This window comes from Andrographis paniculata, unplaced genomic scaffold (genome assembly GCF_009805555.1).
Source record: "Andrographis paniculata isolate CXL003 unplaced genomic scaffold, ASM980555v1 Contig17END, whole genome shotgun sequence".
NCBI lineage: Eukaryota > Viridiplantae > Streptophyta > Magnoliopsida > Lamiales > Acanthaceae > Andrographis > Andrographis paniculata.
In genome coordinates this window covers 768,122-790,994 of record NW_026137457.1, presented here as the reverse complement: position 1 = coordinate 790,994, position 22,873 = coordinate 768,122, and the positions used below count along the sequence as shown (strand labels likewise).

At 34.4% G+C, this 22,873-nt stretch overlaps 3 protein-coding genes across 7 annotated transcripts in view; 1 reads left to right on the top strand and 2 right to left on the bottom strand.

Moving 5' to 3' along the window:
• LOC127265184 (two-component response regulator ORR9-like) overlaps positions 1-22,873 on the bottom strand; it is a 92,044-nt gene that overhangs the window by 24,091 nt on the left and 45,080 nt on the right. The window lies entirely within an intron of this gene.
• On the top strand, positions 943-16,910 carry LOC127265017 (kinesin-like protein KIN-7O). Of its 4 annotated transcripts, none has more exons than XM_051294678.1 (33): positions 943-1,130; positions 1,221-1,310; positions 1,483-1,601; positions 1,987-2,100; positions 2,191-2,272; positions 2,818-2,885; positions 2,964-3,038; positions 3,531-3,676; positions 3,747-3,849; positions 4,293-4,373; positions 4,486-4,554; positions 4,659-4,718; positions 4,794-4,955; positions 5,075-5,131; positions 5,782-6,021; positions 6,103-6,168; positions 6,245-6,418; positions 7,179-7,283; positions 7,861-7,938; positions 8,049-8,189; positions 8,440-8,553; positions 8,636-8,722; positions 9,387-9,590; positions 9,669-9,851; positions 10,037-10,222; positions 10,328-10,417; positions 10,496-10,636; positions 10,770-10,867; positions 11,018-11,099; positions 11,188-11,343; positions 11,527-11,598; positions 11,754-12,049; positions 16,796-16,910. In XM_051294678.1, the coding sequence occupies exons 1-32, from the start codon at positions 1,007-1,009 to the stop codon at positions 12,027-12,029; spliced, it is 3,843 nt and encodes a 1,280-aa protein (XP_051150635.1). In that variant the 5' UTR covers positions 943-1,006; the 3' UTR covers positions 12,030-12,049; positions 16,796-16,910. The 4 variants fall into 4 exon arrangements, with proteins under 4 accessions (XP_051150635.1, XP_051150627.1, XP_051150617.1 ...); XM_051294670.1 differs by having other exon boundaries at positions 16,731-16,817; XM_051294660.1 differs by lacking the exon at positions 16,796-16,910 and having other exon boundaries at positions 11,754-12,181.
• Positions 19,188-22,850, bottom strand: LOC127265046 (phosphatidylinositol 4-phosphate 5-kinase 4-like). 2 transcript variants are annotated; one of them, XM_051294706.1, is made up of 8 exons: positions 22,578-22,850; positions 21,123-22,502; positions 20,893-21,060; positions 20,651-20,816; positions 20,221-20,522; positions 20,025-20,152; positions 19,868-19,949; positions 19,188-19,766 (listed from the first exon to the last, which is right to left on the bottom strand). In XM_051294706.1, exons 2-8 carry the CDS (start codon positions 22,298-22,300, stop codon positions 19,478-19,480), a joined length of 2,313 nt encoding a protein of 770 aa, XP_051150663.1. In that variant the 5' UTR covers positions 22,301-22,502; positions 22,578-22,850; the 3' UTR covers positions 19,188-19,477. The 2 variants fall into 2 exon arrangements, with proteins under 2 accessions (XP_051150663.1, XP_051150671.1); XM_051294714.1 differs by having other exon boundaries at positions 19,629-19,766; positions 19,868-19,945.

Here is a 22,873-nt window from a genome sequence, read left to right as displayed (position 1 = left end):
ATTTTCATCTAAACAAGTACGCGAGTTGAATTTATAATTTTACAGTGACAAATAAACATTCTCAAATCATACTTACAAGACCTTTAGTGGTGTGGGGTACACTCGCCGTCTTATTATAACAAGCAAAAAATAAATGAAGTTTTAGAGCGGACATGATGTAGTATATAATAATTAATTTTATTTATAAAATATATAAAAATAATATTAGATTTAATACATATTCTAAGATAAATGTTTGTTAAATTTAATTTTTTATACAAAAATAATACTAATATTAGATTTAATATATGTATTTTAAGCTGTATAAAAAATGACAAAATGAATACACTTTTAAATAAATATTACATTCTAACTTTTATTTCATTCAAAAATTTGAAAATTTTTATCTTTAGATTTAAAAAAAATAAAAATAACTATTTTATGTGCAATCTTTATAATTTCAATAAAATTATCCTATTATTTTACTTTATAAAATCATATTAAATCATAATTTGACTCAAAACATGAATACAAACCATACATAATTATATTATGTGTATTGTATTTGTTTATTATACTAATTTAAGATTTATATATTTTAATATAATATATTGAATTATATCATTAATACTATAAAACAGTATTTTTACTTGAATATTATTATTTTTTAAATAAAATATATATTATATAAAAAATTTATTTCAGTTATCAAAGCAAATATGAAAACACAAACCCAAGCGTTTGTTTGTTTGTTTTTAAGCCCAACCACATGGAATCGAACCCGAAACCTTGTGCAATTTGAACTACAAGAGTTTTTTTTTTTTGTTTTAATACTACTACCAAAGGCCAGCCCAGACTCAGTTATTATGGGCCCATTTTTAATAAGGCCCACTTTTAACGGATATGTATACGTATATGTATGTATATCAGCATCAATGAACGCCTGAGAATTTAAAAGCCAGAAGAGTCAAATTTGGGAGTTCTGAAGGCGGGAAAATCACCAGAAACCCTTCCGGCAGTGAGCGAAATGGAAAGGATACATGTTTCGGTGAGGCCGCGGCCGCTCTCGATGGAGGAGGCCAAGTCCAGTCCTTGGCGACTTTCGGGGAACACCGTTTACATTCCCAATCAGCCGACAAAATTTGAATTTGGCAAGTGGTTTTCAATTTTGTTGTAGCTCTAGGAGCTTCTTTTGATCTTGCTGTTTTTTTTATGTTCATCTTTCGTTCTTCAAAATTCAGATAAGATATTTGGGGAGGATTGCAAGACTCGAGATGTGTACACGGCTCGGACTAAGGACATTGTTTCAGCTTCTGTTCGTGGTTTCAATGGTATGTTGTGAATTGTGGTGTAAATTCCTTGTTGCTAAGATAGAAATGTAATCGATTGATGAAGCTAATGTGTCATGGTGCATGTTTCCTTATTGAATTTGCTTCAGAAATTTCATGTCCCAAAAGCTAGAATTTTAGCTGTACCATTTCATTTATCTGGTTGCTATGTAAGGGACTGTTTTTGCATATGGGCAAACAAGCAGTGGGAAAACACACACCATGCGAGGATCGAATTCTGAACCCGGAATTATCCCACTTTCTATCCATGATCTTTTCGACATTATACACGAGGTACTCGTTTCTATAGCAATATTCTTTGAGTTCATGTTTGCTTGTCATTGAGCTAGGTATTTACTGAAGTAGTCTAGGATGTCAAAAGCTTTTGTCACTGGTAATTCGGCCAACTTAACTTTTCAGTTAAGTTAAAAACCCAAATGATAGAATGATGAGGCTGCTTGGATATTTGAATTCCCTGAGGTTTGTGGAAAAAATAAAAAATAAAACATTCAGGATTGTCAAATTGAAGTAATTTATATTGTTAGTTGTTCTCCTCATGGCTGTAAATTAAGTAGACAATAAATTACCACATGATTGGCGCAAATGCTGTCTTTTAATTTTAAATCTCCTGTTGCTAATTTGTGCTCGATTCTGTCTAATATGGCTCCCTTCATTTAAGGAAGTGGATCGCGAATTTCTTTTGCGCATGTCATATTTGGAGATTTATAATGAGGAGATAAATGACTTGTTAGCCCCCGAGCATAGAAGATTGCAGATTCATGAAAGTATTGAGGTAATGATTTATGTTTCTATTCACCTTTCCTGTTGATCTCTCCGAAAACATCCCTATGGTGGATCTAAAAATTTATTCTGACTAATGCAGCGAGGAATCTTTGTAGCTGGGTTAAGAGAAGAAATAGTGGCATCTGCTGATCAAGTTCTTGAACTTATGAAGTTTGGAGAAGGTTAACATTTACTGACATTTACTTCCTTTTTGGGTGTGTTTGTTCGTGTTTTCAATACTGTTTGCTCACATGCAATTGACAATAAAATATATTTTTTCCCCTTATAGAATACTAATCCAAAACCTATATTCCATTTGAAACAACACTGCAAACAGCTAGTTCTATTTAAAACATTATCTTCCAAATTTATTGTTAATTAAAAAAAAAAAAATCAATTCAAAACATCTAAAAACATAAAAATACAAAGAAACCATTTATTTTTATCTAACATAAAAATCTAACATTCTTAATATCCTGTTTCAAGTATCTGTGCAGTTTCTTTTACCTAAAGAAAGAGGAACAAGGAATGACATAGTTGTTAAAATTTGTCGTTATTTTCTTTCCAGTTATATGAGTTATTTATTTCAACTGTAAATTTTGCATGTGGGCAAGCTGTAGGCTCATGCTAATCTCTTATAAAACACATTTTGAGCAAATGACAACTTGCCCAACTCAGCATACGTTCTTCAGGCAACAAAATAAACATTGTAATGCCAATTATGCAGCTCATCGCCACATTGGAGAAACAAATATGAATGTCTACAGTAGTAGGTCGCACACAATATTCCGCATGGTATGTGTCTTATTAATTTATTCTCATGATTCATGGGGCTTTTGGACCTATTGATTCTACTAGATGAAATTTTGTTAGATTATTGAGAGCAGGGAGAAATCTGATGATGGAGAGGCAGATAGCACTTGTGATGCAGTTCGTGTTTCTGTCTTGGTATGGATTCTTTTCACGTTTGTTATCATTTACGGACACATATTCATTGAAATTGAAGTCAATCATGATTTGAAGAAATCTTGGATTACCCTCTTAGCAGCATTTACATGGACAAAAATATTTAAGTTGGAACAATCAACACAATGAACCTTTCTACTCTTACAACAAAATATCAAGTTGCAATTTCTTCAATAAATTGTGGGTTCTTCCTAGGCTAGCTTGATTTGATTCTCTTACCCTGGAAATTCTGCAAATTAATTCCTAGAGAAACACAATTAATATATATATTTGTCTAATTATATCTGTAGATTGGCTTATTTGGTTGGGCTTGTATATCATTACTGGTTGTCCAACATTACTGAATTGATTTATTTTCTTAATTTCTTTTGGATACTTATGCTATAGTAATGAGGGTAACTTAAACTTGCATTTCTTCCCATCCTCTTATGTTGTTACTTATTTAGCTTTTGGGTTCTTGAGTGGGCTTTGTAGAATTTGGTGGATCTTGCTGGATCAGAACGTGCTGCAAAGACTGGAGCTGAAGGTGTACGCCTAAAGGAGGGTTCCCACATCAATAAAAGTTTGATGACCTTAGGAACTGTTATAAAGAAACTGAGTGAAGGTGCAGAAAGCCAAGGGTATGTATGAGATTCTTACAAAAATCAGATTTCAAGACTTATGATTGTGACATGCCAATATGATTTGTAGGGGGCATGTTCCTTATCGGGATAGTAAGCTGACTCGTATACTGCAACCTGCATTGGGTGGGAATGCGAACACAGCAATCATATGCAATATTACACTTGCACAGGTGACATGCGATGTACTGAATTGATATAAAATCTCCATGTTGTCTTTTGGATGAATAGATGATGTGGTGATGGTGAATTGTACTTTTTTTTAGCTTTCTCATACCCAAAATGATTTTGTAACGCTTTCTTTAGCACAATTGTATAGCTAACTTTATTTTTAGAGACCATGTTTTTGTTTCTCCATCAAGCCATGTCAGCAGTTGTATAAGTATCTTGTCTTTGCTGTCAGCGCTTATTGTTACAATTGCTGTTCTCTTTATAAACTATAATATGGCACTTTACATCATCCCATTCTTATTTTCAATTTATTGTAATTATGATTTTGAATTGTGGAATTCATCTTAATTTTTTCAGATTATGATCTTGGTGCCTGAGTTTATTATTTTTGGTGCTACTGTTTTGCATTTTTACTTGCTAAAGACTTTGCTCTATCTAATTGCAGGTTCATGCTGATGAGACTAAAAGCAGCCTTCAGTTTGCCAGCAGAGCACTGCGTGTCACAAACTGTGCCCATGTAAATGAGGTAATACCCTTGAATGATTCCATACAATCTTCAGAGAATTAATTATGTTGCATGGAATTTCCTTATGATTTGACTAGTTTTTGTATTTGACCTAATCTTATTGTTAGTGCAGATATTGACTGATGCTGCTTTGCTAAGACGTCAGAAAAGGGAAATTGAGGAACTTCGGGCTAAATTGCAGGTTGGTACACGGCATAGGTGTTTATGTGTATATTTATGGTTTAATATTGAACTTATTGCATATCTTTCGATATGGCATCATGCGTATTCTTATCTTATTTCTAGGGTTCAAAATCAGAACATCTTGAGGAAGAAATTTTGAATCTCCGAAATACTTTGCTCAAGGTTTGCTTCAACTTTGTAATTTTTAAAAATGTTCTTGTATTGGTTCCTAGAGAATAGAGCTCTATCTGTGTGCAGAGCGAATTGGAGAGAGAGAGAATGGCTTTAGAGCTGGAAGAAGAAAAGAGAGCGCAGGCTGAACGGGATAAGATGCTGTTGGAGCAGGCCAAGAAGATTGAAAACTTGAGTACAATGGTACTTTGTGCCAATAGAGAAGAGACACGTGAATTTCACAAGAAGGTATAATATTGCCTTGATATATCGTCATGCATGCATGATTTTTATTCTTTTATTCTTTTTTCCATTTCACCCACAGTTCATGAAGAGTTGATTGTTGTCTTTTATATTCTTCCCGGTAGGAAAAGAGGCGTGATACTTGGTGCCCTGGAAATCTTGCAATGAAAAACGTGAAAGAGGTAATATTTTAGTTCTGATAGTATGAAGGAATTTGTCAAAAATTTCAAACTACCTGTTAATTTGTTGAAATATAAAATAATATTTTCTTCTCTAACTAGGAGTGCTAGTTTTTCTCAAACAATAGTGGGATAATCAAGAGTCAGCTTAGTTTTGTTTCAATGGAATTAGTATTATTGTTCAAGTAAACATCTTAAAATTGCGTTCTCTAATTTCGTGAGACATTTTGTGCATTGTGCTAGCACTTAAAATGGCGTCCTCTCATCTTGAATTTACTTAGGGTGTGTTCGTTTGATGGATTTGGATTAAATTCCACTATTCATCCAAAATTTTCCCCCCAAAAACATCAAATCAAACACCTATTTTTCATTTTTTATATTATACTAAAAATCAATTTTACATTCAAAACATCACATCATCACCTATTTATATCACATCATACAACTATTCAAATTCAAAATTTTTACTATTCAAATCCCAACTCAAAATTCAAACCCCCAAACAAACACACCCTTAGTTTATGCTAGCTAGTGGGTGCCTAGTGTCTTTAACACTTTAAATTACACCAATTTTCTTTTCAGACAATCAGATTGTTACATTATAATGGACTGGAATACTGGATATTCACTAGCTTTCTGCCTTGGTGTTTCAGCCGCCATCTGTGGTCAGAGAGAACATTTCTGATGTGAAGTATCAAAGAACAGATTACAAAAATAGGCCACTTTTGCCGTTTAGTGAGTTAATTAATGAAACAAATGTCCCCGGGTTCTGTAAACAAGATGAAGATTTCAAAACCAGTGCATCAGAGGATTGTACACTTCCTGATTCGCATGCTCTTCTGCATGTTACCAACAGGAGAAAAGTTCCTGTCAGAAAAAGAAGTTTACCAATGGTTTGTATTTATATCATGTTTTCTAATTTTCACTCTTTACCCATTTAACTTGCTTTTTGGTGTTAATTGCGTTTATTTCAGGACAGCAATAACTTGACTGAAATCCAAGCAGAATTTGAAAATTTGCTCTTGGAATTTGAGACTCATGTTAGTTATTCTATTCCTATTTCCATAATGAGGGGGTTGGAGTGGTGCTTCTATCACTAAGTTTTCTTCTTTACAGCGCACAGTGAGTGACATACAGATTGATTACTTAACAAGGAAGCTTGCTGAGGCTGACTGTGTTTTAAACGAGAAATGCAGAAGGTGCATTGGACAGAATATAAAACCCATATCTAATTCTAAGGGAGACAGGGACACAGATTCTATTCTTGTGATCAAGCAACTTCAAGAAAAGGTTCATCTATAATTTGATGTCTTATCATTCAGGCATTTATCTTTACTTAGTTCTTCATTTCTGCCCATGAATTAGACAGTCTACTGCTTTTGATTCTTAAAATCTGCCAGCTACTTAAGGGTTGTAACCAAGCTCTCTCTCTCTCTCTCTTTCTCCCTTTTTCATTTTTGTTGTGATGACTAGATGTTTATGCATTTGCGGAGATGTGTGTTATCAGGGCCTTGCAAACACAAATTTGTGAGATTGGTCAGTGGGTTGTATTAGGGCCTTGCAAACTCAAACTTGTGAAATTGGTCAGTGGGATATAACTCATATAAGTAGGAAAAATGGTTATTCATTAGTGGAGATGTGTGTTATTAGGCCTTGCAAACACAAACTTGTGAAATTGAGCACTGGCATATTAGTAGATACATCATAGCTGGCTAACCTTGTTGGGTAATAGGTACTATATGCTGTTACAATATTTTACTTATTGCTATATGTTTTATAGAAATATTTAGAGGTACTCAAAGGTTTAGTGACCTATTTTAACCTAAAGCTTTTTAACGAGAGAAATCAAGCCAATATGGTTCTTCTTAGTCACTTGGTCTGTCTAATTAATGGGACTCTCTGGTATTACCACACAGAGTTTGCAAGGATTTGACTTTTTTTTTTTAGTTGTCAGTTTCTGGCTTTTGAGAATTTTATGATACTCGTTGATATTTGCTGCTATTTTACCCAATGTTCATATGATTACCAATGGCTTTTATAATTCTAACAGATTGCTACTTTGGAGATAGAGAAGACTTCAAGCCAGCAGAACTTAGATAGTGTAGTTAACTTGGCAACTGACCAGACTATATTAGCACAGGCAAAATGTGACAAGGTATGTCCTTTGATTTAAGATGTTTTAAGTTTTCTACTTTCCTTAGTTAATGATACAAGTATTTTTTTGCACCTTAATGTTGTATATGTGATAAATTGATGTGAAACTTAAAATTAGTTGTAATTTAGCAATGGAAGTTTCCTTAGTTACTTGGATCCACACCTTATTGTTGACATAAGGTCTCGCATCCATTTTTGTATTAGCATGGACTTCCCAGGCAGTATAGCACATTTGAATTGGTATCTGTTTTATGGTTGATCCATTGCTGATTTTCCTTGGTTTTTGTTTCTCTGATATGCAAGTTATACCTAGTTTGATGTGGATCCTCTTTTGAGAGAGCTATGACGAGTGAGATCCAAGACCATTTCATAAATGATTAAAATGATAAGAAGCGCTACTTACAGGACCAAAATTACAGTTTTCTTGCAGGTTTTGTAACTCCTTGTCACATGGCAGGATTTGTGGTTTGAAACTAGTGGGAGCAGCTTTTTTTTTTTTTTCTTGATCTATTCATGCTTCATTTTTTCATTGAGTTTAAAATAATTGACTTGTACTTATAATTTATTAATTAATGCAGCTTTATGAGGAACTTGCACTTGCTCGAGAAGAAGCAACTCTAGCTCGTGATGAACTTGCTTCATTACAGTCTAGTGTGGTATTGGGCTAGAACTTCAGTTTATGTATTCAATGATATTTGTGTATGATTTTGCTCCTGATAGGATGTAATGGAGCATGTATATCATATGTTCTTTTACTAAATTTCAGGTAGAATTTGATTGGTTGAACAAGCTGTTTACGGAGACTGAAGAGATAAAGTTGCAATTTGAAAAGTCAAAAGTTCTTACAGAATCCCTTTATTCAGTTGCGGATGAACTTCTCCAATTCCCATCTTCAATGCTTATTCATGTTAGTATACATCCTTCAATAATTTCCTTGTATGGCTATTAACACTATACTATGAATGGCTACTATGATACAGTTCGCATTCGATCCGCAAGGGATTTACTTCAATGCAACATTGTTCTATACTGCACTGATACACGTATATATATATTTATTACTTTTTTTCTTTTGTTTTTTTTCATGTATTGTGTGATGAAACTTGTTACGAATACCATAATGTTTGTCATGTCTTTATTATTTTAATCGATGCCAGGATCTTAGGGATTCATATTCTCAGAGTTTGTCTCAAGTTGAATCCATTGCTGGAAGCCATGAAAAAATACAATCATGTCTGACACACAAAGTTAATAAGCTTGAGGATGAGAAGGTAAAATATTTTGCATGTAACAATACTTGCAAAACTAATTTATTCTTTAATTGATGTTTTTTTCTGTCTTGTTGAAATACAGCGTGTTCTTTACAATCAAGTTTCAGAGCTTTGCAGTAGGATAGAAGAATTAAGTTTAGAAGTTCAAAATTCTGCAAATGCATCCATGGTAAGTTAATAAGTTCTGATTCTGTCTGGATTGCTTAATCCACAATTTAGATCATATTTGTGCGACAAAGGTAAATTTGATATTTTAGTTTTGTTAATGATTAAATAGTTCTATTTATTAGTAGTGGAAATGTTTTAATCTTCTTACAGGACTAAAATTGTAGTTGTTTGGTAACTTTTAAATGTAGAATCTACTCCCTCCATGAAAAATGGAGATGGTGGACTAACGATTGGCCTTCCAAATTATTCAGTATTGGTTTTTTTTTTTTTTTTAATCTTGTTTTAAACAATCAAAATAAAACTATAGCAAGGCTATGGAAAAACTATAGCATGTTGGTAGGAAAGCCACCCATGAAACGAGGATGAATAGCATGTTGCCATTTTCAGTTATTGAAACTTGGTAAACAAAACTATAGCAATTGATATAACTGCATGAAGATAATTAGGTTGCAACACGTATGGGAGATTGTAGACAATGGGTTATGATTCACCTGCAATTGAAAGAAACTAGAAAACATCATAAAGAAAAGAAGCCTGCAGAAAGGCAAAATAAGATATAAGTGGGCTCTTACACTTATTAGTCAGGACTGGAGCGTGCTAATGTGTTTGATATGCTTTATTCGTCTCTTTGCTTGCTATGTCCCAACAATTTGTTTTTTGTTTAGGAACTCAAGGAAAACCATGAAGCTGAAAAGGCTGAGTTTCAGTGTCAACTTCAAATGCTCCAAAAGGAAATTTCAGCCTTATCATCAAGTTCCTTAGCAAAAGAAAAGGAAGCTATTAGAAAGGAATTCGAGAAAACAAAATTGAAGCTAAAAGATACGGAATCCAAGCTAAAAAATATCATGCAGGAAAAAACAAAGCTTGAGGTCTTAGAGCTATTCTCTTGAATATATATTTTTGTATGCTGTCGGAAAGTTTTTAATATAGAATTTACTCGATCCCAGGGTGAGAAGTCATCCATAGAGAGAGAACTTAAAAAACTGCAAAGTCAGAAGGCCATGCTCGAGCGTGATGTGAACAAACAAGCATCTATGATTAGCAAAAGGCGTGATTCAACTATTTACAGAAGTTCAAATGTGTTTGATCAGAAACAAATGAAGTGTTCTCCTGCTCTGGTTGAGTTGGAGGTGATCTATAATAGTGAAGCACATATTATAGTATTATAGTACTTTTTACTTTGATATTTTTCATTTTAGGGTTTCCCCTTAAAGGGTGTAGCAGAAAATTAATGTCTGTTCTCTCGCATAACTGACGTCTCATTTCACTGTTTTGTTATTCTTTGGATATTACCTCATTTGTGTACTCTATTCAGGATGAGTACAAAAAAATGGAAGTTCTTGCTTTTGACATGGAGACTACAATTGCATCATTAGAAGACCAATTGGAAGTTGCCAATCGGGATAAGGATGAAGCTAATTCAATAGCTGAAAGATTGTCTCAGGAGTTGGAGTTGTCAAATTCAGAGTTAAGCGCATTAGAGAAGGAAGTTTCAGTTCTAGTATGTTGCTTAATCTTTTCCTAACACTCACTATTCTTGATTCTGCCTAGTCGAAATATTAGCAAGATTTCAATGAGATTCAATTTTATCCTGACAAATTTTCAGAGAACAAGTTTGGAAGAATCAACCTCTCGTGCACAGAAAATGGAAGACTCCCTTAAATCTTTATCCGAGGAAAAAGAGGACCTATCAATGGTAGTTATAGAGTGATGCTATTCCCAAATCTCTATTTGTGATTTCTTGATTCTAGCCTCATTTTATTCTTTCTTGCAGCAACTCACTGAAGCCCTTATGACAATGGAAGAGGAGAAAGCTATATGGTCATCTAAAGAAAAAGCTTCTATGGAAATTATAGGAGAAAAAGAAAAACATTACAATGCTGAAATTGCATCTCTATCCACCAAATTGTCAGCGGTAATACTTGAAAGAACAGCATCCAACTTTTTGAATCTGGTTTGGAGAGATCATTGTCAAATCTCAAAATTGTTAGAGTTTTTTCCTAGTTATCTATGAACGTTGCCTAATCCATTGATGTTTTTGCCATTAGGCTGGAAGTGAACTACAAAATTGTAGGCAGAATATCAGAATTCTTGAGGAAAATTTAAAAAGTTTGGAGGAAAGCGTTGCTGTTGAGAAGCAATGCAGGTTAGTGTGAACAGTGTTAGGATATGTGAAAATTTGTCGGATTAAAATATGGCCACATAATCATGTTCACCTTATACTTCAATATATGTCTAGGCATATTTCATACCATGTAATGTATAGTTAACTGCCTTTCTTGGCAATAATACACAGGTGCTGCAATGAGAAGGAGCCAGAAGCCAATCATGTGAGTGAACAAAGAACTATCAATGGCTCAAGCAATGGATCCCCTGAGGCAAGAACTTAGATGCACCAGCACTATCAATGACTTGTTTGAACTTTTTAGTTTCCTATACAATGGCATTAACCTCTTTTGTTTTTAGGTTTCAAACCCAAAACTAAATTATGATTGTCAAAAACATGAAGAAATTGAAATGCTACAGTTGGAACTGAGTGTTCTCAGAAAAGAGAGGCAATCTCTATTGGCCCAAGTTCAAGAATTGGAACAAGGACAGATGCTTTCTGAAGATGAATCTGAGGTTTGTAATTCATTTTAAACGGAAGTAGAGTACATTACCTGAATATTTTACTACATCATTACTTGTTTTCAAGGTCACTAGATGGAAAGTTAAACACAGCATGCATTAGCAACATGTGTTAATAGCTCAACAATTCTTGTTTGGTTCTCCTATTATGCCGGATAACTCATTTTTAATTCACAGGTACAAACACTAAAGCATGAACTGAAGCAGGTGAGAGAAATGCTGGCCTGTATGGAAGAGAAGTTGCGCAATGTGAGGGATCGTATAAACATAATTTTTTCCAAACAGCTTTCTTGTGATATTGCACCAACACTTTATTCAAAATGCTTTGATGATATTTGAATTGAGCTTGGCTGCAATTTTTTTTTTCCTTATAGAAAATGTGATTTCGCATGTGATTTCGACAGGATCAAATTAACATCAACAAGGAAATAGCCAAACTCAGAATGAGACTCCATGGAACTCAGACAAAACTGGATACTTTCCGAGTGAGATACCAGGACACAGTGGATGAGTTAGAATACATGAACCGGAAATATGAGGAGGCTTCAGCTAAACTGAAGAAACAATTAGCTTCATATGGGATTGAAGTTCTTGATCTCAAAAAACAACGAGCCTCATATGAGAGTCAAGTTCTTGATCTTACTAAACAACTAGCAGCATGCCGGTGCACAAGACAATGACAGTACATCTCCATCATCATGTAACTCTACAATTTTCATCTTTCTCATACGTACTTTATGCAAAATGCTAATTTTGAAGTAGAACTTCTGATCATTCCTGATGTAGTCTAACCATTTATTTAATACCGCTGATAATTATTATTAAATTTAGTCCCTCAAGACTTTAGTTTCGCATATTTTTATTTTATCGAAATTGCATTCTACACATGAATTAGGAAATATGATTCCTGGTTAGAGAATGATGATAGAAGATCAACAGACATAAAAAGCATAAAAGATTTGCATTCTAAGTATATTCTTGATGCCTAACCATTTCTAGGTGCCTCTTGTTTTCATTTTTCAAGAACCTTAGTCTGAGATCTAAATGATTCCACCAAAGGATATTAATACAAATGGAAAAAGGTAGAAATCTTATAGGTACATATGAGTGCTTGTTGCCAAATTATATTCTTGATAACTATTCATAAAATGTGGTTACAATATCTACCCTCTTTTCTATTGTATATTATCTGAATTTGCAAGTATGGCCTACCTAGAAATACCCCAGAATGAACCTAGAACAGAATGAGCATTGAACACATACATACACACACACACTAGAATTGATTTTGAAATCATACAAGTGTAGAAAAAGTGAAGCAGGTTGTAGTTAGATGAGATAGGAAGACTGAAATTATTAAGCATTATGCATGCATCTTTGTAATTAAGTGATACATTAGGGCAAACAGTGTGAAGGAAAAGTTGTTGAACAAGTGCCTTCAAATTCCCAAATTGGGATGATAATGACTGAATTAGGTTAGAAGCATTCACTACTTTTCCCCTTAAAACTCTACATTTGTTAGAAGGAAAAACAGTCTTCATTGTTGATTTTATTAATTAGTTGGTGGGGGGCCAACTGGCTTGGCTTGTTTTTGTTATTTATATATATAAGTAATTAAATTCTGCTTAAATTTATTTGATAATTATATTTTGCATTAATAAAAGTGTGTACACTTAAGAATTATGTTTACATGTGTTTGTTATTAGTATTAACTATTATTTGAATTGTGGAAATGAACTTTGGGTCTGTTTACAATTGCGTCGGTACCACACAAATTATTTTATTTTCAATTATTAAATTTTTATATATATTATGTTAATATGTGTACGTATTGTATTTTTTTTTTTTATTTTATAAAATTAATAAAAAATTGTCACTGAAAAAATTATTGAATGAACAAATTTTTAATAAAATATTTTTATGTATTTATACTTTAAAAATTTTGCTTTAAAGCATTTGTTTGATTTTGAAGTAATATTGGTCAAAAAAGATACCGTAATTTATTTTCCTGGGGGACACATTTGCATATATTTCTACTTGATAATAATGTAGTTCTTTTACTTGAATTTACTTTTTTTCAAAATAAAAAATCTAAGTGTTGAATGATATTTTAAATAATAATAAAAAAAATTGATTTGAAATATAAAATTTGATGATGATGATTATTATTATTGCAAAATGAAAAGAATATATAGTGAACAGTGGATAATGTCATTGTCAGGGTTTTACATGCGATTCCTTGTAAGTGTGACTTTTGACCACAAATCGCAATTTACAATGTCATTATATATTAATATTTGTAATTTAATTATGATACGGAAATTAAATAATTAAAATTAATTTGATACAGTAAATATAGTCTTGCAGTAATAATGACATCAAATGTCTCTCTCTAATAATTGTTCCTTCTCCGACTGATCGTACTACGTTCAATTCACACTTTGACAAAATTAATTATATATACATAAAAAAAATGTGTCCTCATTCATGCATATATACAAAATTATCGTGCATCATTTAAATTATGTTCAAATTGATTGTGACACAGTTTTATATATATATAAATTTACATCAACATTCACACGTATCCTTGTTTTTCACAAGATTTTTATATACTATTATACTGACTTGTCGAGGTTATACTGTTAATATTCAATTAACCTTTTTTTATTTATTTATTTTTTAATTTTTTTTATAATACATTGTGACAAAGATTTATTCTATTTATTTATTTATTTATTTTTCAATTTAAGAATACGTTTATTAGTAATGGATTTCTTATATATGCATGCACACATTTTAATATTAATTTTAATAATTATAGAACCTACTAGTTGTTATAGTTAGTTTATATTTATACGTAAAGAATGTTCTATTAAAGTGATAGCATTAACGAATTTGAGTCATTTAAGAAATGTGAACATACGTGCATGCATGGGCTTTCAATAATAGTTATAATAAAATTTATTTATTATTATTATTATTATTAGCAATAGTTTAAATATTAGAAAAAGGAATTAAATATCGAAAGTGACTTGCAAATCTGTGACATAAAGGATTTAGATTTGATAATATAATAAATAGTATAATAAAATACGTCCAACTCATTTGTGCGAATGAACTTTAATTATAGATAGCAATAGAAAAATGAGTTACGTGGACGAAGTTGACAGCCACTAATTTAATCAACTAATGCATGCATGCATGCACTGATTAAGTGCTTCAATCTATACATTTAATTAAATAATTTGTCGTTATTTACTTGGCCAACTCACCATGCAATTTTTTCTAACCATGTAAAGAGGTCTCAAAGTTACATCAATTCGACTAGGGTGTGTTTGTTTAGTGAAATTATTTTAAGAGTTTTTTTTTAATTATTATTATTATTTATTATGTGAGGTATAGAAAATTGTGTAACTAATATAAAAATAATAAGTGTTTTTAATATATTAATTTTTTTTTTGAAAAATATATTTTTGGAGAATCGTGGAAGTCTTTAGTTTGTTCACTTTGTTTTTTTTCGGTGGATGTGTCTTTGATGTTAGATATTTGAAATTGTGTTGGCAATATACAAAAATAATACTCATTCCATCCCATAAATATAGTTTTAATTGGATTGGGCACTGGATTGGACACGAGATTTAATGAATATTGATATTATATTGGTAGTTGGTAAAAAAATATGAATAAAAGACTTTTTTGTCCATGTGAGTATATTAGTGTAAAAAGTAGTGGCAATTGTGTAATAAAAATGAAAAAGTAAGGGTAATTCTATGATGATATGGTTATTTATGGAAATAAGACTATTGTTTTGGGACGAAACAAGACTATTGTATTGAGACTGAGAAAGTATCTTATAGGGTATTTTTTCAGTCCCATATATGACTCTCTTATCATTTTATGGTTGTAACTAGACTCTGTATTAGATTAGTTCTACAACTAAAAAACTTTACCATAAATGATCCTCAGGTGTTAGAGTTTCCGACATTGCACGTTGGAGATTGTGTGGATGACACTGGGCAATGTTCGGGATTATTTTTGCCAAACTTTTCTAGTTGCGAGACAAATTCAATACAATAGTCTAATTATAATCTTAAAATAATACTCCATCCGTCCACAAAAAAAGTATACAATTACTTTTGGCGCGGTGTTTAAGAAATAATAGTATTTTAATTATAGTGGGTAGTTAAAAGTAGTGTAATGACATTTTTGCCCTTGCTTTTTGGTGTAAAAGTAATGATGTGATGTAAAGTAGAGGTATTTGTGGAAAAAAATAAGGTATTTAATGAAATGTTTACTTTGTAATTGGACGTCCCAAAATAGAAACATGTATACTTTCTAGCTGAATGGAGGGAGTATTTAGATATTTTTATGTTGTTATACATGCAACATCCGATGTTACCACGTCAATAACTCTCTGTTTGAGGATCATTTATGCGAAAGATTTTTAATTATAGGATCAATTCAATATAGGTTCTAGTTATAGTCCAAAATTATAAAAATGGATGTTTCCTACATAACTAACAAATTTTTTTTTTGTTAGTGAACAAAGTATATATACATATATCGTATATTTAATTATTGATTTTTTTGTTAATGAACAAAGTAGATATATATATATATATATATCAAATTATTAAGGATTGTTTATTTTGGCTTTATCCTCTAGTTTTTATTTTATTATTATTTAAATAGTAATTTGATTTGATATTTTGTTAAAAATAAAATATTATTATAAATTAAACATTGCAAAAGTTTATAGTAAAAAAATTGGAAAATAAAAACTAAAGCAAGTAGGGTGGAGATTTGTTTGTTTAGCGAAATAGTTTGAAAAAATGATTTCTTATACGAATTATTAAAAATGATATAAATAATATAAAAATATATATAATTTTTTTGAAAATTGTAATTTTTACAAAGAGAACACATTATTTTTATACTTTTGTGCCCAATCAATTTTACATCAATATTATTTTATGACGGTGAAAGTATTAATTAACGTAATAAATTTGGAGTAGGGTCGTACGTACGTCTTTGTAGTTGTCGCCGGTAAACGTTACAGAAAACACTGCTTCGGTACTCTGAATCCAACCCTAATTCTACAATTACGCTTCTGCCACCACCCACTGACGTGTCACCTTCTTGACGCCGCGAGGTCAATTCAGTCATTGTCCTTTTCACTTCAAAATCATTACTATTATTAAAAATAAATAAATATTAATACTAATCTATATAATTAATCAATATACATCGCTTTTATTAATGATATATCTTTACTTACAGATTTGAATTTAACTCGTTATATACACTGCATAAGATGATTCTAGAATCAGGCTGGTGTGAAATGTCGGAAATACCCTTACAGCTCTTTTAATTTGCAGTCTCTTCCCACTTTCACAGCCTTCGCATTTCCCAACTCTCTCTCTCTCTCTCTCTTCTCTCACAGCGCCATTTGCAGTACTGCAACTCACACGCGTACGGATACGTGTTTGTGTGTGTGTGGAGATCGGATATGTGGATTGCGGTGTAGGAAGCTATCTATTTGGAAATTGCGATTGTATGATGCAGGTTAGTTGCTGAAGGCGAGGAAATTGTGGATATATGCGTTTGTTTGTGTATGGCGTACGGAATGGAAGAGAGGCTGTCGCTGGAGATCGATGGCGCTGGTCACTGCGGCGGCGAGCGACCTTCGGTGAGTTTGATGTTGGTGTTTTTCAGCTCCAGATGGCTCCTATTGATGCTCCTTGTGACGGTTTCGCTCCTGCTGTTGCCGCTGTTGCTTCCTCCGCTTCCGCCGCCGCCGCTCGCGCTCCTCCTCGTCCCCGTCGCGATCATGGCGGTTCTCGTTTTCCTCGCCGTCACGCCGCCGCAACTGCCTGACGTCGCCGTCGGTCCAGTCTAATGTAATGTAAGCGTTAACAGTTAACCGCTGTTCTGTACCCCTTTTTTTGTGGTAGATTTTAATGCTATTTAAATTTAATTAATTCTCGATTAATTAGTAGTATTAATAACTATTTTCCTAGAAAATTAACAAAATTAATGGTAATTAGAGAATTTTTGAATTTCGTGTTGCAATGAATTATGTATATGCAAAATGCATGTATCTGTTGATGAAACTGCCTTTGGAAGTGTTTGTAGTGTTCATGAGATTCGCATTTTGAATTTTTTGACTGAGGACTATTAGGAGCGTGAAATTTCTTATACTCCATTCGTCCCGTGGAATAAATACCTCTTTTATTTTCTTTACAAGGTATTTATGTAATGATATTTAATTAATTAATAAATTAATAATATAAATATTTATATGTATATATCAATAATATTGTTACTAATTTTAATATAGGAATTAATAAATGCTAGTATTAAAAAAGTTTATAATATATATTTAAATATTTGAAAATATATATAATATAATTTTTAATTTGTAAAAAACAAACACATTCTTATTTGTCATTATATTCTTTTTCTATTAGTTAGAATTATGTCCATTTCTTTGTTGGTTAATTTGTGCAATTTATTTATAATAAAATATTTTATTTATTCATAATTTCATTATAATTAATAATAAATTATTTTTTACTGTTTTTTTTTTGTTAATTTTTCATAAAATTCTTTTCCTTACTATTTTTTTTATATTAAAATACTATTGTTTTTATTAATTCATAAATTAATAAAAATGGTATATAAAAAAGTATAAAGAGAACAAAAGTTCGTCTAGATATTAAAAAAAAAAAAAAAAAAAAAAAAAAGAAGAAGAAGAATCGTAAGAATGGTATATATTGAATTTTAATTTTATGTGTTGACAGTTGACAGTATTCCCTTCATGGAAATGTACGTATGTATGTATATGTTTCCAGGAATGAAACATACTGCGTAAGGCATTTTTGGTATGTGGATATATATTGTTTATGTACGTATATATGCAGTTCACACTTTTCAAAAGTGTTATGTCGTGTTGTGCTATCTGTATTTGGACGATTCGCCGCTTCCCCGCGGTGGTCGCCGGCGCCTTAATCACCGCGCCACTACAGAGAGCATCATTAATTAATTAATATACGTATATAATAAAAGTGACAGTAAGTAAGTAGCTCAATTAAATAAATACACACGATGAACAGTGCATGCGCACTATAAATTGCAATTTTTGTCTTTTCCATGCAAACTTCAACTATGATATCATGTGAAATAAATAAAAAGGTAAATTATACTATATCTCCTATGTTTAAATATTTTGACTTTATTTCACTATCAATTAATATCATGGTGTGTTTGGATTTTGAGTTGAGATTTGAATAATAAAAATTTTGAATTTGAATAATTGTATGATGTGATATAAATATATGTTGATGTGATGTTTTGAATGTAAAATTGATTTTTAGTATAATATAAAAAATGAAAAAAAGTGTTTAATTTGATGTTTTTGGAGGGAAAAAAATGAGATGAATAGTTGAAATCTAATCCAATCCCCCAAACAAACACACCCATAAATAATGTCTTTTTGGTAAATATACATTTCACTTATTTTTGCAATGCAAACAATTTTTTTTTTTTTAGTAAGTATGAATATGGCTACGTATTATAAATTTCATGATATTTATACTTATTTATAAGTTAACATTATTTTTTAAAATTCCCAAACACTTAAATCTGAATTTGAAAAATTTCAGGTCAAATAGATTTGATTTTTAGGGTGATTTCATTGTTATTTGAGATTGCACAGTTTATTGATTTTTTGGAGTTAAATTCTTTGTATGTATTTATTTAAATAAAATATTATATACATTTAAATTAAAGTTCAAAATGAAGAACAAAATTAAAACTCCAAATAAACCACGCCCGACTCAGAAATCTGCAAGAAGTGTTTACAAATAGAACCAAAAGAATGAAAAAAAATAAAATAAAATAAAAAAACCTAACTTTGTGGCTATCTGGCAGAATTTCTGTTCATTCACTATACCAAACCATTCCCAAATCAAATTGGGCTTAAACAACATTACATCAAGAATTCCAACAACCAAAATATATATGCAAAAAAAATCAAAAAAATTTCAAAAAAAACTACACTTGAAGAAATTAAATTAAACCTCTTCAATGTACATCTTGATCATCTTCTTCATCTTCATCTTCCTCAAGTATCCTCTGCAAAAACTCTGAAAATATAGTCCCGGAAACGCCGAGAGTACATTCTCGGATCGACGGCCGAGATCGAGCTCGGATCGTACTGGATCGACTTGTATGCATGCTCGAGTTTCTTCGTAATGTCGTAGTCTTGTAGGATGTCGATGATCCCGAAGAACATGATCACGTCGTAGCATTCCCCCGTCCGTTCGCCTACCAACTGAATCTCCGCCTCGCTCGATCTCACCGTTCTCTCGACCCTTGCCGGCATGTTGATCCCGAGCTTTATGCTCGCCCACCTGCAGACGACGTCGTTTTCAACATGTCTGAATTCCTCCCCGGATCTAATGCATCAAAACTTCATGGTAATTACATGTTTATTGTGTGATTTTTTATTTACCCTGCTGGGTCTAATAGCAGCTGGTCGACGTCGACTCTTGAGAGACGAGGGAGCGATTCCGTGTCGGAGGCGCCGCTGCTGTCTGCGAAGAAGGGACAAAACGGTGAGTTTTTTACGATCACGATTATAAATCGAGACGAGGTTAGGGGAACATTACCGACAAGCGATGGGGCGCTCAGCGGAGTCGCCTCGTCGTTCGTCAATTCCGTGAAATGTAGCCCGACCAGAAGGCTGTAGTCCATGATCCTTTCTTGCTCGAGGAATTCGCAGTCTCGGTCAACTTGTCTGCAGACGACGAAAACATCGGTTTCTCGGTACACGGAAATGGCAAAAAGGTTCGGGATTCATTATACCTTCGAAATTCTTGATACCATGTCTTTTGCAGGCGAAATAGGAAGTTGAGATCGAGGTCCTTGAGCGTCGTCGTTGCGTCTATCTCCGCTTCGGGTTTATCCGTCAGGCGCCCGAACGTCGACCCTTTCAAGTCGTATCTTCGGTGGATCGAGTACTCGGAACAGAAGAGGTTCCCCATGATGATGAACCGTACTTTCTGCCCGTTCAACTTGACGCAATGCAGGCCGTAGTATTTCGTCACGAGCGTGTTCTCGAACGCTCGGACGTGGTTGTAGTACGCGTTTAGCATACGTAAAAGCACCTGTTCGTTACACGAGACAACGACGAACAAGAACAACTGACGTCAATCGACAGGTATGGATAACTTTTATTCAGCACATCACATACTTTTATACAACAGATAGTTGTTATAAGCGCGAGAAGTCTCACTTTTACTTCGGCTTTCTTCATCGTCTTGATCATGTATCGATCGTCGTTCGTCAGGTAGAAGAAGCTCCCGCTCTTCCCGGGCGAGGACAGTTCGCGCAGCGCATCGTTACCGCATATCGAAAGCATGTAGTCGGCCGGATCGACCTTGAACAACATCCTCAATGTCCTGCAACAATCGAAGCTTTTTTAAACTCGATTAACGGCGAACACCGGATAACACTCGTTTCGGCAAAAGGCCTCACCGGAACACTTTCGGGCAGTAATCCTTCCACTTGAACTCGCACGATTGGTGTGGCGGCGTGTACTTTGAACCTTCCGGAGGAAACTTCGTCCAGTACTTCTCCTTCGGGTCGAAAGCCGACGACTTCAGGTCGAGGGACGGAGGCGGCCCGGGTCTCCCAACCGAATGCCTGCGAATGATTCGAATCCGTTAAACCGAACTTATCTTCGAGGACGAACAAAAGATAAGTACCTTATTCCGAGCTGCAAATTCAGCATTAGATCGTAGTTTCGATGCCCTTTCGATATCGTTTCGCCTTGTCGCTTAATCGCTTTCGGTATTCGGATAGGTTTGCCTCTCGACACCGGCTCGGAATACGAAGTCGGTAAGGAACGATCATCGCCGTTGTATCTCGCCGACATGCTTGCCGTCCAAGACGACGGCGCAGCTCCGTCGGATAATCGCAGCCCGCCTCCCAATTCTTTATCCATGGCGGCGTCTATTCTCCCGTCGACCGAAAGTCGTCTCGGCCGGACACTGCCACTCCCGCAGCCGCTGCCGTCGGATCCCATCGAAGATCGCCATATAGCGAGCCTCTTCTGCGACGGCCATACTGGGACTTTCTCCTCGGGATAAACCTTGTAATCCTTCAACTCGTCGTTAACTTGTTGCGAATCCCATTGGAGACTCCCTTCCGGGTTCGACCCTGGCGGGTAATACGTCCCGTTCTGTTCCATCGGATCGACGGTCCAATTCCCGACGTCGAAACTCTCGTTGGGCCATTTGATCGTTAGCGTCCCCTTCGGCATTCCGTCCTCCCAATTTCCCTCGTAAACTTTCCCGTCCGGCCAGAACATCTTTCCGAGGCCGCACATCTTTCCCCGTTTCCATTCGCCGGTATAAAAGGTCCCGTCTTTCCATTGGTACTTCCCTTCGCCTTCTTGCCATCCTCGACTCCATTGCCCGTCGTAGACGTCGCCGATCTCGTATTCCTTCGCGCCGTGGCCGTGCTTCAAATTCATCACCCAAGAACCTTTGTACACCCCGCCGTTCGATCCCGTGTACGTCCCCTCGCCGTCCATGAACCCGCTCTTGAAATTGCCATCGTAAATCGCCCCCGACGGCCAGCTGAACGTACCCTTCCCCATCATCTTCCCTTTGAACCATTCGCCGGTGTACATGCACCCGTCGGTCCACCAATACTTGCCCTTGCCATGGGGCAAGTTATCGGCCCAATTTCCGGTGTAATAGTCGCCGTTTGACAGAAACTTCTCGGCCTGATACACCTCGCCGTTGGCGTGCATTTCCTCGTCTTGATCGTTGCTGCTTTCCTCGTCGTTCTCCACAGCGTACGACGTCCCGAATATCGTGTTGGCGCGCTTCTTCGCCGCCGCCTGCGTCTTCCGGACCGTCGCCTCCCATGCCTTCATGGCTGATCCAAACCTACCGATTCACAATGTTCTTCCCCTGAATGATACATCACAGACCTCCATTGATCAATCTCGATGTTCATATGAGCAAATACTCAGTCAGGCATTTCGTCGAACAGGTTGCCTGCAATGTTTTTCTTCCATGTTTTTTTTTTTTTTTTTCTTCCTTTCTTCTTCTCTCTCCTCTCTGTCTCTCCCTTCCCTATCAAAACGGAAGCAATTAACCTAAGCCAACCATAAGAGAGCAAAAAGAAACGAATCCTACGAACCAACCAACCTCTTATTTTCTTCCTACGTTTCTCGGATCGGGTCTCCAATGGCGTCATCCAAATTAGACCCCCAAAAATTGAGACGTAATTGGTCATCGTGTGACAGGTAAATTGCCCTGGATTAGACATTGATTGGCTTCCAAACAATGGTCGTCACAGATTCAGCAGAAAATCCTCAGCAACACGACCGGTTCTTCATGTTCCGATAAATTAGCTTCATATTAGACATTTGGCGATTTGAGGTTTCTTCTCTAATCTCTATTGCATCACTAAACCCACGCCACAGTCTGTTCATAGCCATAAA

Coding starts and splice junctions, on each gene's coding strand:
- LOC127265046 (XM_051294706.1), bottom strand. CDS start 22,300: ATGAAGGCATGGGAGGCGACGGTCCGGAAGACGCAGGCGGCGGCGAAG. Junction 20,153..20,220: donor TGGTATCAAGAATTTCGAAG/GTATAATGAATC, acceptor CGTCGTCTGCAG/ACAAGTTGACCGAGACTGCG. Junction 19,767..19,867: donor CTGCTATTAGACCCAGCAGG/GTAAATAAAAAA, acceptor CGTCGTCTGCAG/GTGGGCGAGCATAAAGCTCG.
- LOC127265017 (XM_051294678.1), top strand. CDS start 1,007: ATGGAAAGGATACATGTTTCGGTGAGGCCGCGGCCGCTCTCGATGGAG. Junction 1,602..1,986: donor TTTTCGACATTATACACGAG/GTACTCGTTTCT, acceptor CCTTCATTTAAG/GAAGTGGATCGCGAATTTCT. Junction 7,939..8,048: donor CTTCATTACAGTCTAGTGTG/GTATTGGGCTAG, acceptor ACTAAATTTCAG/GTAGAATTTGATTGGTTGAA.